Here is a 12794-nt window from a genome sequence, read left to right on the forward strand (position 1 = left end):
GCAAGGCAAGATATTGCACAGGTTTGCAAATGTTTTGGAGGGTTTTTTTATGCAGAGGGGTCAGCAAGGCAAGCCCGTGCCAGGCAGCCCCCTCGCTAGCGGCCAGGGCCTTTTTGCAGCACTGCCAGTTGGAAGAGTAACATGGAGGTTTCCTTCCAAGCATGGCAGCTCCACAGCTCAGGGGAATGCCGAGGGAGTGGTACCTGTCAAAGACATTCAGCAGCCAGTTGAGGCTCATGTCCACACAGAGTGGCACATTCACCAGGATGCCCCGCTCCTCCTCCAGCCTCTCATAGAGGGCGGTCAGGCAGTGGATGACCTCCACCACATCCATCGCCCGGTCACTGGGCTGCAGGTCATGCTCATTGAAGATTTCCAAGGCCGTGGCCAGGGTTACCATGTCCACTGCACAGAAAGCACAGGTGGAGGGATCAGAGGCACAGAGGAAAATGGGAGAGGTGAGACCCAAGAGGAGGGAGACACAGTTCTGCCCTGCCCTGGGGCAGTCTCAGCCCCACTGCGGTGGGGAAGATGCTGGCAGGATGGGCACAGCTCCCAGAATTGCTCTCCCACCCATAAACCCCTCCCAAAATAGCCACATCTCCACCTATAGTCAACTTGAACCACCATTCTGCGTGGCCTTCCTTCCCTGTTGCTGTGGCCAACCATGGCCACAAAAATGCTACCCATGAAAGGCACTGTGCAGAGCCACAGGTGCCCAGAGCCGGCCTCCCACATGCTGGGTCCCTGTGGGGCTGGTGTGGGGAGGTGAGGGGCCACAGAGCCACACAGACCCTATGAATATCTGCCCAGAGGTGGAACAGTCCTGTCTCCAGCTCTGACTGGCTGCGGGTGTCAGGGCACAAACCTAAAATGGGGCTAGGACAGTGTGAGCTACCCTGGCTACCCTGCTTTCAGATTTCTATGGCCACAGGTTGTATGTGCTATCATGTTTAGCAGCCAGCAATCTTACTTTCCTGAAAATCTTTCAATTTCTGAGACTATTTATGTTCTCAGTGCCTGGGGGATCATGTGCCATTTCCACATTGTAACTTCACTCTGTGGAAAACTCCTCCCTTCTCCTGTCAAAGCTGCTGACAGTTGCACTGGGGCACCCCAATTCACACACCAGTATCGCTCCTGCTCACTCTTGAGTCCATACTGCCCATGACTGCATATGGCTCTGGCATGTTGCACACTGCCCCTTTCCTACATGGCCACTCATTCCACCAAACCTCTCATCATGGGGAAGCTGCCTTGGCAGCCTCTTTGCCCTTCTCAATTATGTCTTGAACAAGAAGCACTTATTCATGTTCTTCCACGTCATTTCTGGGTTGGGAAGAAGGCACCAGCACAGCATGTGAGATGCAACAGATGGGCAAAGATGCACAAGCAGCACATGGAAGGGCTCTTCTTTGCTCTCTGCCCTTTTCCCCACCATGTCTGGTGTTTCTCCAGCCACTGCTGCATGGCAACTTTGCAGGGTGGCGAAAGCTAACTGCTGCTTTCCCCCATTTGCACTACATCAGCCCTGAATATCCCCAGGTATGAGGCAGCCTGGTCACCACAGCGTCATGAAACTACTCCGCCACCAGGGTTCAACTCCCTTGAGTACCAAATCTCCTCTCACCCTCACTCAACCTTCTTCCAGGCCTTTCACAAGATGTCAAGGAGCACAGGTCTGCCTGGGACCCCACTGCTGCCTGGCTGTGTCTCCTCCCCATTGGGAATGATTAATTCAGGAGGGGTTTTCCTTCATCCTGCTGCTGTTTCATTTTGACAGAGCCTTAGGCGAGAGGCCTTACCAAAAGCTCTCCAGCAGCCAAGGATGCTGCATCTATCAGATTCGCATCCACCTGCTCGCCAATTCCTTTGGAAACTCCTCAGCAGCTCCCGCGGAGCGGCTTCCTCTCAGAGACCCACACATCATGTTTAACTCCTGTCGCATCATATCCACCTTGCTATTAACCCTTGTTTCAACTGGAGTTTTACCAACAGTGCAGAAGTCAGGTTTATTGGCTCCCTTCCTCCTCTTTAAGTAGTGGAGCCCTCTCTGCCCCTGCCAGCAAGGCTGGTTTCTGCTCTTGGTTACATCCATGGCTTCTCCGGACTTCTTTGGAGGTACTGGGTGAGCCTCTGCCTGATCCCACAGCTTTGTAACTCTGAGATGGACCTCTTTGTTCTCAAATCTCATCGACTAACACCTGCCCTTGAGGCATTTACACCCTATGCCTGCAAAGAAGCTGACATAGACACCTTGCTGGTGGATTTGCTCAGCTTTCCAGCCACAACTGGTCTTCCTAGCGCTTCTCGCTTCTCGCCTCAGCTACCTGTCCCCTGGTGGGCTCCTGCCTTTGATGTGCTGATAAAAGCTTGTGTTAGTTTAATGCCTTTATCAAGGGAGACTCAGCAGGAGGGAAATACTTCCTGCACTCACATCGCAGGGCTTTTTGCACCCGTCGTAGCTTCATAGCCGTCCGATACGCTGAGAACTTGATGTTATTCAAATCCGCTGCAATAACACAGGAAAAGAAGAATAAAACCACAGCTCGACATCCTTATCTCCAGGGCAGGAAGCAGCAGTTGCAGTTCCCAGACTCCAGCCCCACCAGCAGAAGCAGAGTGCGTGCGGTAGGAGGAGGGGCAGAGCCTGCCAGGTGGTTGCACCCCATTGCTTTGGGGGGGCCCTGTGCCACAGAGGGGAGCAGGCGGGCTGGGGAGATCTTACATAGCACCCCAAACTGCGAAAAGGTGGATGCTATTCGAATGGCTTTGTGGCAGCCTCCTTACCCAGTGTCTGGTACAACTCTGTCATCTTTGGGTGGTCCCAGCATGTCGTCTGGGCCTGGTGACTGGAAGGAAAATAGAAGGAAACCAAGAGTCAAACTGGGAATTAAGCAGCTGCCATGAGAGATTAAAAAAGGACCTGGCCAGCCCTGGAAGCAAGTCCCCCAGTGCCTGCAGACACTGGGGCTGCTGCACCCCAGTGAGCACACTCCCCAGCCACAGCAGCATGGAGGATGCCCACAGAACCACTTGCTGCCAGGCCCCCCTCCTTCCAGCCAGTGTCCCCCCTCATATGGGGCATCTCAGCAGGCAGGAAAAGAGTGGCTTTGCCAGGTTGGGGGTCACATGTTTTGCTGGAGGTCAGTGCTCAGGCCAGTCTGCTCGCTGCCCCCCACTCCTAATTGGTCCCTAATTCCTATTCCCACTGGGCCAGAGAAGACCACGGGCTGCAGTTGGGAGCACACTCACTTGATGTAGTACGGCACTTTGTTGGGGGAAATGGCTCGCTCCCAGGGGACCTGGACAGAGGCTGCAAGGAGAGAGACACAGATGTTGGATCAACACCAAATGCTCCTTTACGTTGATTCTGTTTCTGATGAGAGCCCAGCGGGACTGTGCCAGCAGGTGGGTCAGACAGAGGCCAGCCGCCTCTGAAGAGGCTGTATCTTCCCAAATCACCAGCTGGGGGTGTTGGAGCGGGCAAGTTAATGCTACCTATAAGATGCAAGACTGCTGGTCTTGTCAGAGGCATCTTGCCTCTCTTGAGACGGGGGTCTGAATCTGGCTGAGCTCAGAACTCAGGAAGAGATGCTTCATGATGCTTTGATGATGCCCAAAGAAATGCTGTGGTCACCAGCGGGCAGGACTCATAGCAGCTGGGATTTGGACACACACAGAGCACTGCCTGTTATGGCCAGGCTTGGGCACCCACAGCATCTGCTGTTTCCATTACTCATGCTCTGTGTGTCAGCTGCAGCATCTAGGGAAGATGAGGATGCATCCCATACCAGTTGCCGGCCACCCTATCTAGAGGATGAAAGCCCTTTTATGATCCTCAGCTATTTTCCTTTGTCACAGGCAGCTTATCAATTCCTGCAACTGGAAAAGTTGCTCTTCCTTTCAGATAGGAGGACATGGTCTGGAGAGAAACACAGGCCAACAAACACCACTCCTGGGCTCAGCATTTCCAAGGATGGACCCCAGACTCTGGAACACAACCGGCTGCCCATCCTTTGCAGGACTGAGAGCCACCAGCCAGCAGCAGCTCAGCTTTGTCGGAACAGCATCCCTCTGCCTCACCACGTGAACAAAAGCCTCCTTAACATGCGCATTTTTGGCCTCAGAATGACTAACATGGGGTATGGGGGACTGCCTTTTTCTGCCATCTGTTGTCTTGCCCACCCAGTCTCTGAGGCTGGCAACGCTCCCAGCATCACCTGGGAGCTGCTGCTGCGAGTGTCACAGCTCTGCGCTCTGAAGGGGAACCACACTTATGTCCCACCCTTGGTCCCACAAGGTGAGGTAGCACAACACTGACTTTGGGAGATGCCTTCTACTCTGGTTTCTGTGCACCAGGCACTGGCCTGGGCCCTTTCCTGGCTGTGTGTGTGGCTCTGGGCGCAGCAACAGGACCCTGCACCCCATTCTCCTGTGCCACAGCCCATGCTAAGCCACTCTGCAGAGGCAGCCTCATGGCAGGAAGCCAGGAGGAACTGCTCACGTACAGGAGAGGAAGTGCTGGGAGCCTGGTCCGAAGTCCCGGTGGGCGTCTTGGAGCTGCTTCAGGCGTTCGTTTATGGAGGCCTGGAGAATGGGACAGAAGAATTCAATGGCAGCCCATCAGGCATTTCACATTGAAGCCCCATTCAGGAAGGCTTGTGCGTGGACTCAGACGTGCCCCAGCACGCAGGTCCTCTTCCTTCTTCACCTGCCTTGGTATTTGCATTCCCCAGTCCACTCAGCCCTCTACACCTCCTCCCACAGGCTGAGGCAGCACAGGCCACATCTCCAGCTCACCTGTATCCATATTTTCACAGACATCAACAAAACCACAGCTGGTACTGACCCCTCCATCAGATCCTGATTCTTCTCAGACAGCATCCTTTGTTCCTCCCATTGCCTTTTCCTGCTCAAGACCTCTACAGATTTACCAGCCACTTTCCTCACACTGAACTGATGCTGTCCTCCTCCAGGAACACCAGCTATACCATCCCTGCTATGCCAAGCCTTACTTTATCGTCCTTGAAGCTCAGCAGTGACAGCCCTTCCCCAGCATCCTCCTGCCTGTAGCTTACTTGCAGTGCTTGGTCCTGACTCCTTCCCACCTGCAGCTGCTTCCAGCGCGTGTTGATCTGCTCCAGGGTACGGGAGTTCTCCATGGACAGGTGGACATCTGAGATGGCAAGCTGGTGCGCAAGATCATTGACCACTTTCACCCCATCCTTCATGGGGGAGAGCTCCTCTTTGAAGAGCTGGAGTCCCATGCCCAGGGGAACGGGCACAGGGCAGGGTAAGAAAGAAAAGAAGCAGGCAAGTGGTCAGGACTTAGATCTGATTCCTCTGCTACAAGCTAGGGTGGTCTAGTGGCTGGCAACATGCTGCTGACTAACCCTTCCCACAATGTACTTTAGCAGGGGGAGAAAAAAACAAGAAAACAAACCAGCCAGACTGGAGATTACTCAGATCTCCTGAGAAGTGGGATGTAGGCAATGGCTCATCTATGCTGAGCCACTGTACCTGTGTAAGGTCTGTGCAATGACAAGGTGCTCAGCACAGCCAATTTCTCAGGACACTGTGGACCAAATCCACACTCGCAAAGCTAGGGGGCTGTCAGCGGGAGGAATGGCCCCTGAGACCCCAAGTAAGGACGCTGCATTGGACTGAGCAGTCAGGAGGAGCAGCATTGCCCTCCTGGGAAGCAGCATCTCGTCACCTCTGGGGCCAAGGCTGGAGCCTTCTCAGAGCCAGAAGTACCTTGGTCGACTGGATGTGCTCTGGCAAGGAGTCAATGAAGAGGTCCCCAATGGGTTCCCAGGTTTCACGCACGCTTTCAGCCTGGTCCAGTGTCATGCTGAGCTCCTCCATGGCCCCTTTAATCTCTAGCAGCTGCTCCAGCGTCCGTTCAATGTGGCGGTGCTGGTCCACACACCGGGCCGTGAGCTTCTCCCACAGCTCACTGGCCACATTTGCCTGCTTCCAGACAAAGCGGCTAATGTTTTGGATCCGGTGCCGGGGAGAGACATCTGTGAAGGCAAAGCAGAAAGGGAACAGAGAGCAAAAATGAGATCCCAGCCCAGAGGAGAGTGGGCAAAACAGGGAGGGAGGGCAGGAAAAAGGAAGATAAAAAAATCTAGGGAAAACTGGAAAGAGGGAGGGAAACCAAGTGATAATAGTATCCATCTCTGCACCAACCCCTCTAGGTATCCAGCCTGTCCACAGACCTCTGTCTGCTGTCTGTCCTCACAAGCAGAAGTCCTGCTGCCCTTTAAAAACCTACCCCAGAGCACATCTGATACTGTCTCATGAGATGCACCCCATCACGGGCTGTGCCAGCAGCCTCTGCCTTTACCCAGGACAGAAGCACCGCTCTGTGCCGGTCTGACCTTTGGCCAAAGGATTGGAAACAGCCTGGTGCGTGATGGTGCGAGGCAGAGCACTGATGTGCCGCTTTGTGCCACACCAACCATCTCCATTCCATCCTCTCCAGCCGAGCCCAGGAGGAGCTCTGCTGTGCTATGGGAGAACAAGGAGGGGGGAGCTCCACAGACCTTTGCTTTCTGAAGTTGGTTCTTCTAATTCCTCAAATGGATGCTGGGAAAGGAAAGCCTGTGCCGACTCCAGGACAGAGTAAATGTATGGTCCCCGAGACTTCACTTCTTCCATGAAAGCCTGGAAAGCACAGAGATGAGACAGCAGGCTGAGCTGGAGAATCGTGCCCCTGCTGCCCTCTCACCAAGGGCTGCAGTGATTTATTCATTCCAGGGCCCAAACCTCACTGGAGACACAGAGAGAAGTTAACAGAGAAATATTTTTGCAGTTCGTGGAAGGAATGACCATCTGCAAGAAGGTGGCTCCTGCAGAGGTTTGGACTGCAGCTTTGCTGGAGAGGGGAGGTGGAACAGCAAGCCCAAAAGGGTGTGTTGAGCCAGGGCTGTGCAAGAGGAACTGCTTTATTGATGATGCTTTCATAGGACTGCTTGGAGATGCTCCTCACTCATGCAGCGAGACCATGGTCATGCAAACAGTCCTTCCAGCAGCTGTTCAGCAACAGGTCCAGCTGCCAGAGGAGCAAGGAGAGGAACAGCAGGATGCCCCAAAGCAGCACATATGCCAGGGCAGACTTCGGAGGCAGGCTGGTTTAGGATGGCCTCTCCTCCTCTCCAACTGCAGCCCCCCACTGGTTCTGTCTGCTGGATTGGCTATTTGTGCGCTGGGGAAGTAGCTAGCTCCAGCGAGGATGAGGGATAGCAACAGTAAGCAACAGTTTAATTTTGTTTTCAAGGTAAAAACAACTAAAGCCCAACAGCCACTGGCAGTAAGAAGGAAATGCTCTGATCAAGGAAGCAGGAAACTGATCTGTCTGGGTTTACCCCAGTTTCAGGTATGATGATAACGTGCTACTGCAGGAATCACTCATGTCCTGACCACCAGGTTGCCTTTAGACCAACTGACCTCCTCAGGCCCTGAGATCTCAAAAGCAAAGGCCAGTAAGAGGCAATTCCCTCTGTTGCAGAGGTAGGACACAAGGAGGAAACTAGGAGAGAAGTGGTGGGGCCCACTACCAGCTGCAGCAGCTGCAGATGACTTGAGGTCATAATGCAGATTTATTGTCTAAAACCAGATGGGCTCCACCTGTTGCATGCTATGGGTATTTGCTACAGGACTGGGGCTCTGCCATTCCATAGGAAGCAGAGATGGAGGTGGGCAAGGACTGCTGCACTCACAGACTGTGGGCATGGGCAGTGACACGAGGCAGCGGTCCCAGGCAGGGCTGCCCACCTGCAGCTCATCTTAGCAGTGAACGGCTGCAGGGGAGGTGTGAGGGAACGTACCGCATGCGTCTCCTTTTCCTGCTGCACCAGGAGGACATCGCCCCTCAGGGGCAGCTGTGCAGAGAGCTCCTCATCCTTCTGCCCGAGCCAGTCTATTATCTCCTGGAGAGGCACCTGCAGCTTCCCACTGTGGTCAGAAAAGGCCTCCAGCCGAGCCCTGGCAGGAGAGTGAGGACAGCAGGATGGAGGTCAGACAGGAGAGGAGCAGGTTCCCCAGGGAGAGAAGGCACAGCACCACGGCTGGGGTGGTGACCCCAGGCACCCACAGGACCCCACCAGTGACTGGCAGCATGCCTCAGCATGGTCTATGCATGACCCTCAGCCAGCACAGATGCTGCACTGCTAGGTGGGGTGAAGCATGGAGGCATTGGGGAGAAGAAACTCTGAGACTATTCATCACCCTGGAGCCCAGAGCAGAGGACAGAGTCACTTTGCATCTGCCTGTTGGTCAGGGCTGTGCTCTGGCTAGCACAGAGGGCTTGCCTCAGCATTTACATGACTGGGCAGCTTCCAGGAGCCTTGCATTAAGGCAGGAGACAATTAACACGCCCCAGTTAAGCTCTCTGTCATGCTGGCTGTGGAGCTGCAACCTCTGACAGTCTGGAAGGCATGTTCCCCCCGCGCAGTGGAGGGGGCTCCCAGCAAAGGGACAAGCGCAGAGGAGGTGGTGGCAAGGCCATGGGACAAAAAGAGACAAGCCGCAGAGACAGCAGCGGCAGAGGATGGAGAAAGCAGCAGAAAGTGTGAAGGAGGGGTGGGGAGAGGAGGACAGGATGGGTGGAAATGGAGGGGATGCTTTTCAGCGTAGGGAGAAAGACTCAGAGGTCTGTGGACAAGAGCGGAAACCAAGCCAAGGTCACCGTGGATTCATACGGCTCATCAAGCAAACAAGTTCAAAAACCTCCTGACAAACACATGCTGCAGGCAAGGCTGGAAGACCAAGCCAGCCCTGGAGCTTGCTCCAGGCAGGGACTCTTACCGAAGGCTGTGGGATTTCTTTTTGATCTCGTTCCAGCAAAGATTCATCTCCAGAGGGGCCCGGAGCCTGACAGCACTGCTTGGAGCCCGGGAGGTTACACACAAAGGTCCTGCACCATCCTGTGAGGCTTCAACCTGGGCAGAAACAGAACCACGCTGCATCCAGAGGTAGCTGCCTAGTGCTTATGGCACTTGCCTGTGGACACCTACCCCCCCCCCCGTGTTGACGCTGCCTGGCTTTTCAACTCGCAAGGGGGCTGCCTGGCTTCCAGAGGGGTCTGTTAGCAGCTCCAGGGAAGCTCATGGTCATGCCTGGAGGAAGGATGCAGTGCCAGCTCCAGCAGCACTAAGAGCAAAGGTTGAAGGAAGGGCTTACTGCGTATCTCCTGTTCTGCAGGATCTCTGTGCTCCTCAGTTATCCAGCAATGAACTTTTCTCACTGCTAGGTATTAAATCAGAGCTGGCCCTTGTGTGTCACAGTCCCTGCAGGGCTAACGGTGATTTATTTCCACGCCATACAGGGCTGCTGTGCTTCAAGAAGAGGCGAGCACCATGGGTCCTGTTGTTCCTAGGGAACAAGGGGAACTGCCAACCTCCTTCACGCCATCCCCAGTACTGGGAGCTGCCACCTGCTCCTCTACAGAAGCACAAGGATATTCCCTGCCTGCACAGCAAATCTGAGATGCCGCTTCTCCTCCACAGATGCTGCTTCTCCTCTGCATCTCTCCAGAATGAGCAGTGGTGGGAAGGATGCTCTGAGAGGCCGTGGAGCAGATGACAGCAAATCCTAACCCAGCCACACAAAGGAAGCACACTTTGTACCATGCCACTCAGCCTGGAAAACTGGCTGCTGATCCCTGGACAACAAATCCTCGGTGGATGGGGGAAGGAATCCTCTCCTGAGCTTTTAGCACTGTGTCATGCTCCTGCTCGTGATGGCAGCAAAGACATTGTTGCGCTTGCTGGCGACAGTAACACACACCAGCAGGACTAGAAGCACCTCACATAGGACTCAGTGAGTGAGAGGGGATTTCCTCTCTGAAAAATAGATCGTTGTGCAAAACACACAGACACATTGCATTTCCACAAGTGAGACGTTGATGCGCTTTGTTGGGGAAATGGCAGCCTTTCGATTACTGCTACTTTGATATTAGAGCTCATTTGTGATAATTATCCCCAGGTGATTAATCAAGCATAATTAACTGCATTAGCACTTTCTAAACAGCACATACAACAGGCACCGCTTTGCCAGAGAAGGGCAGCCACCTCTGGGGGAAAGCAGCAGCTCTTCCAAAGGGAACGTGCAGATACTTGTTACTTGTCCTGTCCAAGGGCTCCTGGAGGTGTCCAGGGGACAGATCCAGCCAAGCCAAGGAGAACAACAGGCAGGAGGAAACCATCAGACAAGGAATTTGGCCGCACAGCTAAAACAATACCCCCTCCATGCCAGTTCTCAGAGAGAAATCAAATGATCACTGAGACTGGTGCTAAGTTTGCTTCATCTAAAAACATCTAACGCTAGACTGTTCTCTGCCTCCCCATCCTGCCACTCCAGGAGCATCAAGAAAACAAAGAAAACCATCACCCACAGAGTTCACAGAAATCTTGGGGCCATGAATAATAAACCACTCAAGCTAAAATTGCTGCTTGCCTGTAGAAAATTCAATACTCTGCATGTGCACATCCTCATGACACTCAAGTAGGTTAGCCCCACAGTGCTGCCAGGGAACACTCCAGCCCTCCCCTCTAACCCAGAGGATACCAAAGGAAGGGATCAGCTCTACCTGGGTGCAACTGCAGCACAGCTCAGCAGACAACACAGTCTTCCCAGCCTTGTTTGAAGAAGTTAAAAGCCCACCAAACCTGCGACTCACAGACCATCCCCAGCAGATGAGCCAGTGACAGTGGCCAAGCAGGGCATCTGCTCCCCTAGAACAAAACCCCTGCAAGCAAGCAGAGGGAAAAAGCAGTGCTTTCCCTCTAAGCGTCCCCTAAGCATCCCTTCCCCAGACCCCAGCAGTGGCAGCCTGGATCTGCATTCCCCCTCCACCCTTGAACAGCTTTATTTCCAGGCACAGAACACTCACACAAGCTCTGGCGAGCGCATCTACCTGTGCTTAGCCACAGATCCACTGCAGGGCTGCTCAGCTTCGCCGGAGGAGCGGGCATCGCCTCCCACCCCTCCGGGTGCCACCAGGCACCCGGCAGGGAAGCAGGCAAGTGCCCTGTGCTTACCAGAGTGGGGCTGCCCTGAGAACTGACCCCCCAGGAATCTGGAGGGGGGCGGCTGTGCCTCGCAGCCAGCCTCAATCTCAGCTTTGTCCGTTGGCATTCCAGCAGCCTCCAACCTGCCTTAACCCCGGTGGTGCTATCGTGGCTGCCCGCAAAGCACAAAGGGGACAGAGATCTGTGCACTGCAGGGCACCCTGGCGTGGGAAAGGTCTTTGCGGGAAGCTGGCTGTGCACAGAGAGATTGCTCTGGGCACTGGGAAAGATCCACCTCTGCAAGGGCATGACAAAGGTGATGGTGGGCTGGGCTGGGGTGACCAGCAGACACCTTGCCCTCAGATGCTGGAGTACATGCAGGGCAGACAGGGGTGTTTGTCAGGGAAGAGACTTACCCAGGGAATGGCCCCAGCAAGCTTTGGCTACCTGGAATGTAAATAGTCAGCTCCTCGAGACCTAACCCCCAAGAAGCCAAAGATGCCCTTGTGCCCACCATGTGCCCCAGCCCAGCACTGTGTGCCAGCACAGATGTTCCTGCCCACCTAGACTGGGTGCAAATAGTTTGTTTTTGCCAGAAGGCTCTGGGCTGGCTCCTTGTGCCCCCCACAATCCTGCTGCCCAGCATTGTTTCCGTGCTCTCCTCCACCTACAGGGAGGGAATGAAAAGCTCCCTGTATCTCTCCCTCTCTTCCCCTCCTTCCCTGCCTGCACATCTGACTGCTGCCGTCTCCCTCTAGAACCAGCACGGCCAGTCTCCTCTCCCCACCACCTCCCAGGCCCAACAGATGCAGAACCAGCTCCTAGACTGGAGGAGGGGGCTTCAGCAAGGCCAGGGCACAACTAAGGATGAGTTGTCTGCAGCCTGCAGAGAACTTTCAGGACAAGCAAGGAAAAGAGAGGAAGGCTGTTTCCTAGGTGGCAACACCTACACCTGTGAGAAGGAGGGCATGGCAGACCCTTTGAATGAGGTGGGCTGTCATTTAACATTGCAGGAGCTAGCAGCCAGCTGGTGCATGGCACCCAACACACTGATGCCCACACAGCAGAAAGCCAGGCTCAGGCAGGGAATGGGGGAAACCTGTAGTGGATATGACCTGAGCTGAGAATGTCTGCACCCTCACTGTGCGCTGTCTTGCAGCTCAGTGGTGGTGGGTCCCACAGGGTGTCCTGCCCCAGCTCCTCTCCCCTCTCCCAGCAAACCCCACAGGACTCTGACCCCCTTGTAGAGGCTTGGACTGCTCAGGCAGCTCAGGAGGGCACTTCCCTGCTCATCTCGTTCTATCCCTCTCCCTCCTTGCTTCATCTGCTGGGCTGTTCATTAACCACCCGTGCACTGGCCCGGTAGCAGCTACCCAACAGCCACCCCAGGGCCAATAAGCCCTAACTCAGCTGGCAAAAGCCTGCTCCAGCTGCAAGCCTCATTCTTGCATGCTGCAGCCATTCCAGAGACAGCTCTGCCTTCCTCCTGTAGACCGTGGCTCTCTGGGGCAGGATGGGTCCAGACAGATGGCAAGCCACAGCAGGGAGAGCCCCAGGCTCAGCCTTTGCTTTTCATGTTTGAAGCATGATGAAGAAGGAAAAGGCAGAGCCAGGGACCTCATTTGTCCTGAGAGCAACACTGCCAGTGCCCAAGGAAAACTGGCACTGTCCATCATCCCTTGTCAGGTAAGAGGTACCCTGGGGCCAACAGCTACAGGCAGCAAGGGGGAAGCCATAATCTAGCAGAGTTGAGGCAGCGTTTCCCCAGCCTTG

General features: G+C 54.6%; 1 protein-coding gene across 6 annotated transcripts in view; it reads right to left on the bottom strand.

Annotated features, from left to right (window-relative positions):
* DRP2 (dystrophin related protein 2) overlaps positions 1 to 12794 on the bottom strand; it is a 30773-nt gene that overhangs the window by 8300 nt on the left and 9679 nt on the right. For 3 of the 6 annotated variants that reach the window (XM_052813679.1, XM_052813682.1, XM_052813680.1), the window contains 10 exons: positions 8818 to 8951; positions 7839 to 7995; positions 6555 to 6675; positions 5761 to 6029; positions 5112 to 5258; positions 4512 to 4590; positions 3256 to 3316; positions 2791 to 2852; positions 2438 to 2512; positions 204 to 405 (listed from right to left, as the gene is read on the bottom strand). In XM_052813679.1, coding sequence (XP_052669639.1) covers positions 204 to 405; positions 2438 to 2512; positions 2791 to 2852; positions 3256 to 3316; positions 4512 to 4590; positions 5112 to 5258; positions 5761 to 6029; positions 6555 to 6675; positions 7839 to 7995; positions 8818 to 8951 — 1307 coding nt within the window. Of the gene's footprint in view, positions 1 to 203; positions 406 to 2437; positions 2513 to 2790; positions 2853 to 3255; positions 3317 to 4511; positions 4591 to 5111; positions 5259 to 5760; positions 6030 to 6554; positions 6676 to 7838; positions 7996 to 8817; positions 8952 to 10600; positions 10626 to 10903; positions 11061 to 12794 lie in introns of those variants that run through there. The other 3 variants (XM_052813683.1, XM_052813684.1, XM_052813685.1) reach the window with 3 other exon arrangements.

Source organism: Harpia harpyja, chromosome 18 (assembly GCF_026419915.1).
Source record: "Harpia harpyja isolate bHarHar1 chromosome 18, bHarHar1 primary haplotype, whole genome shotgun sequence".
NCBI lineage: Eukaryota > Metazoa > Chordata > Aves > Accipitriformes > Accipitridae > Harpia > Harpia harpyja.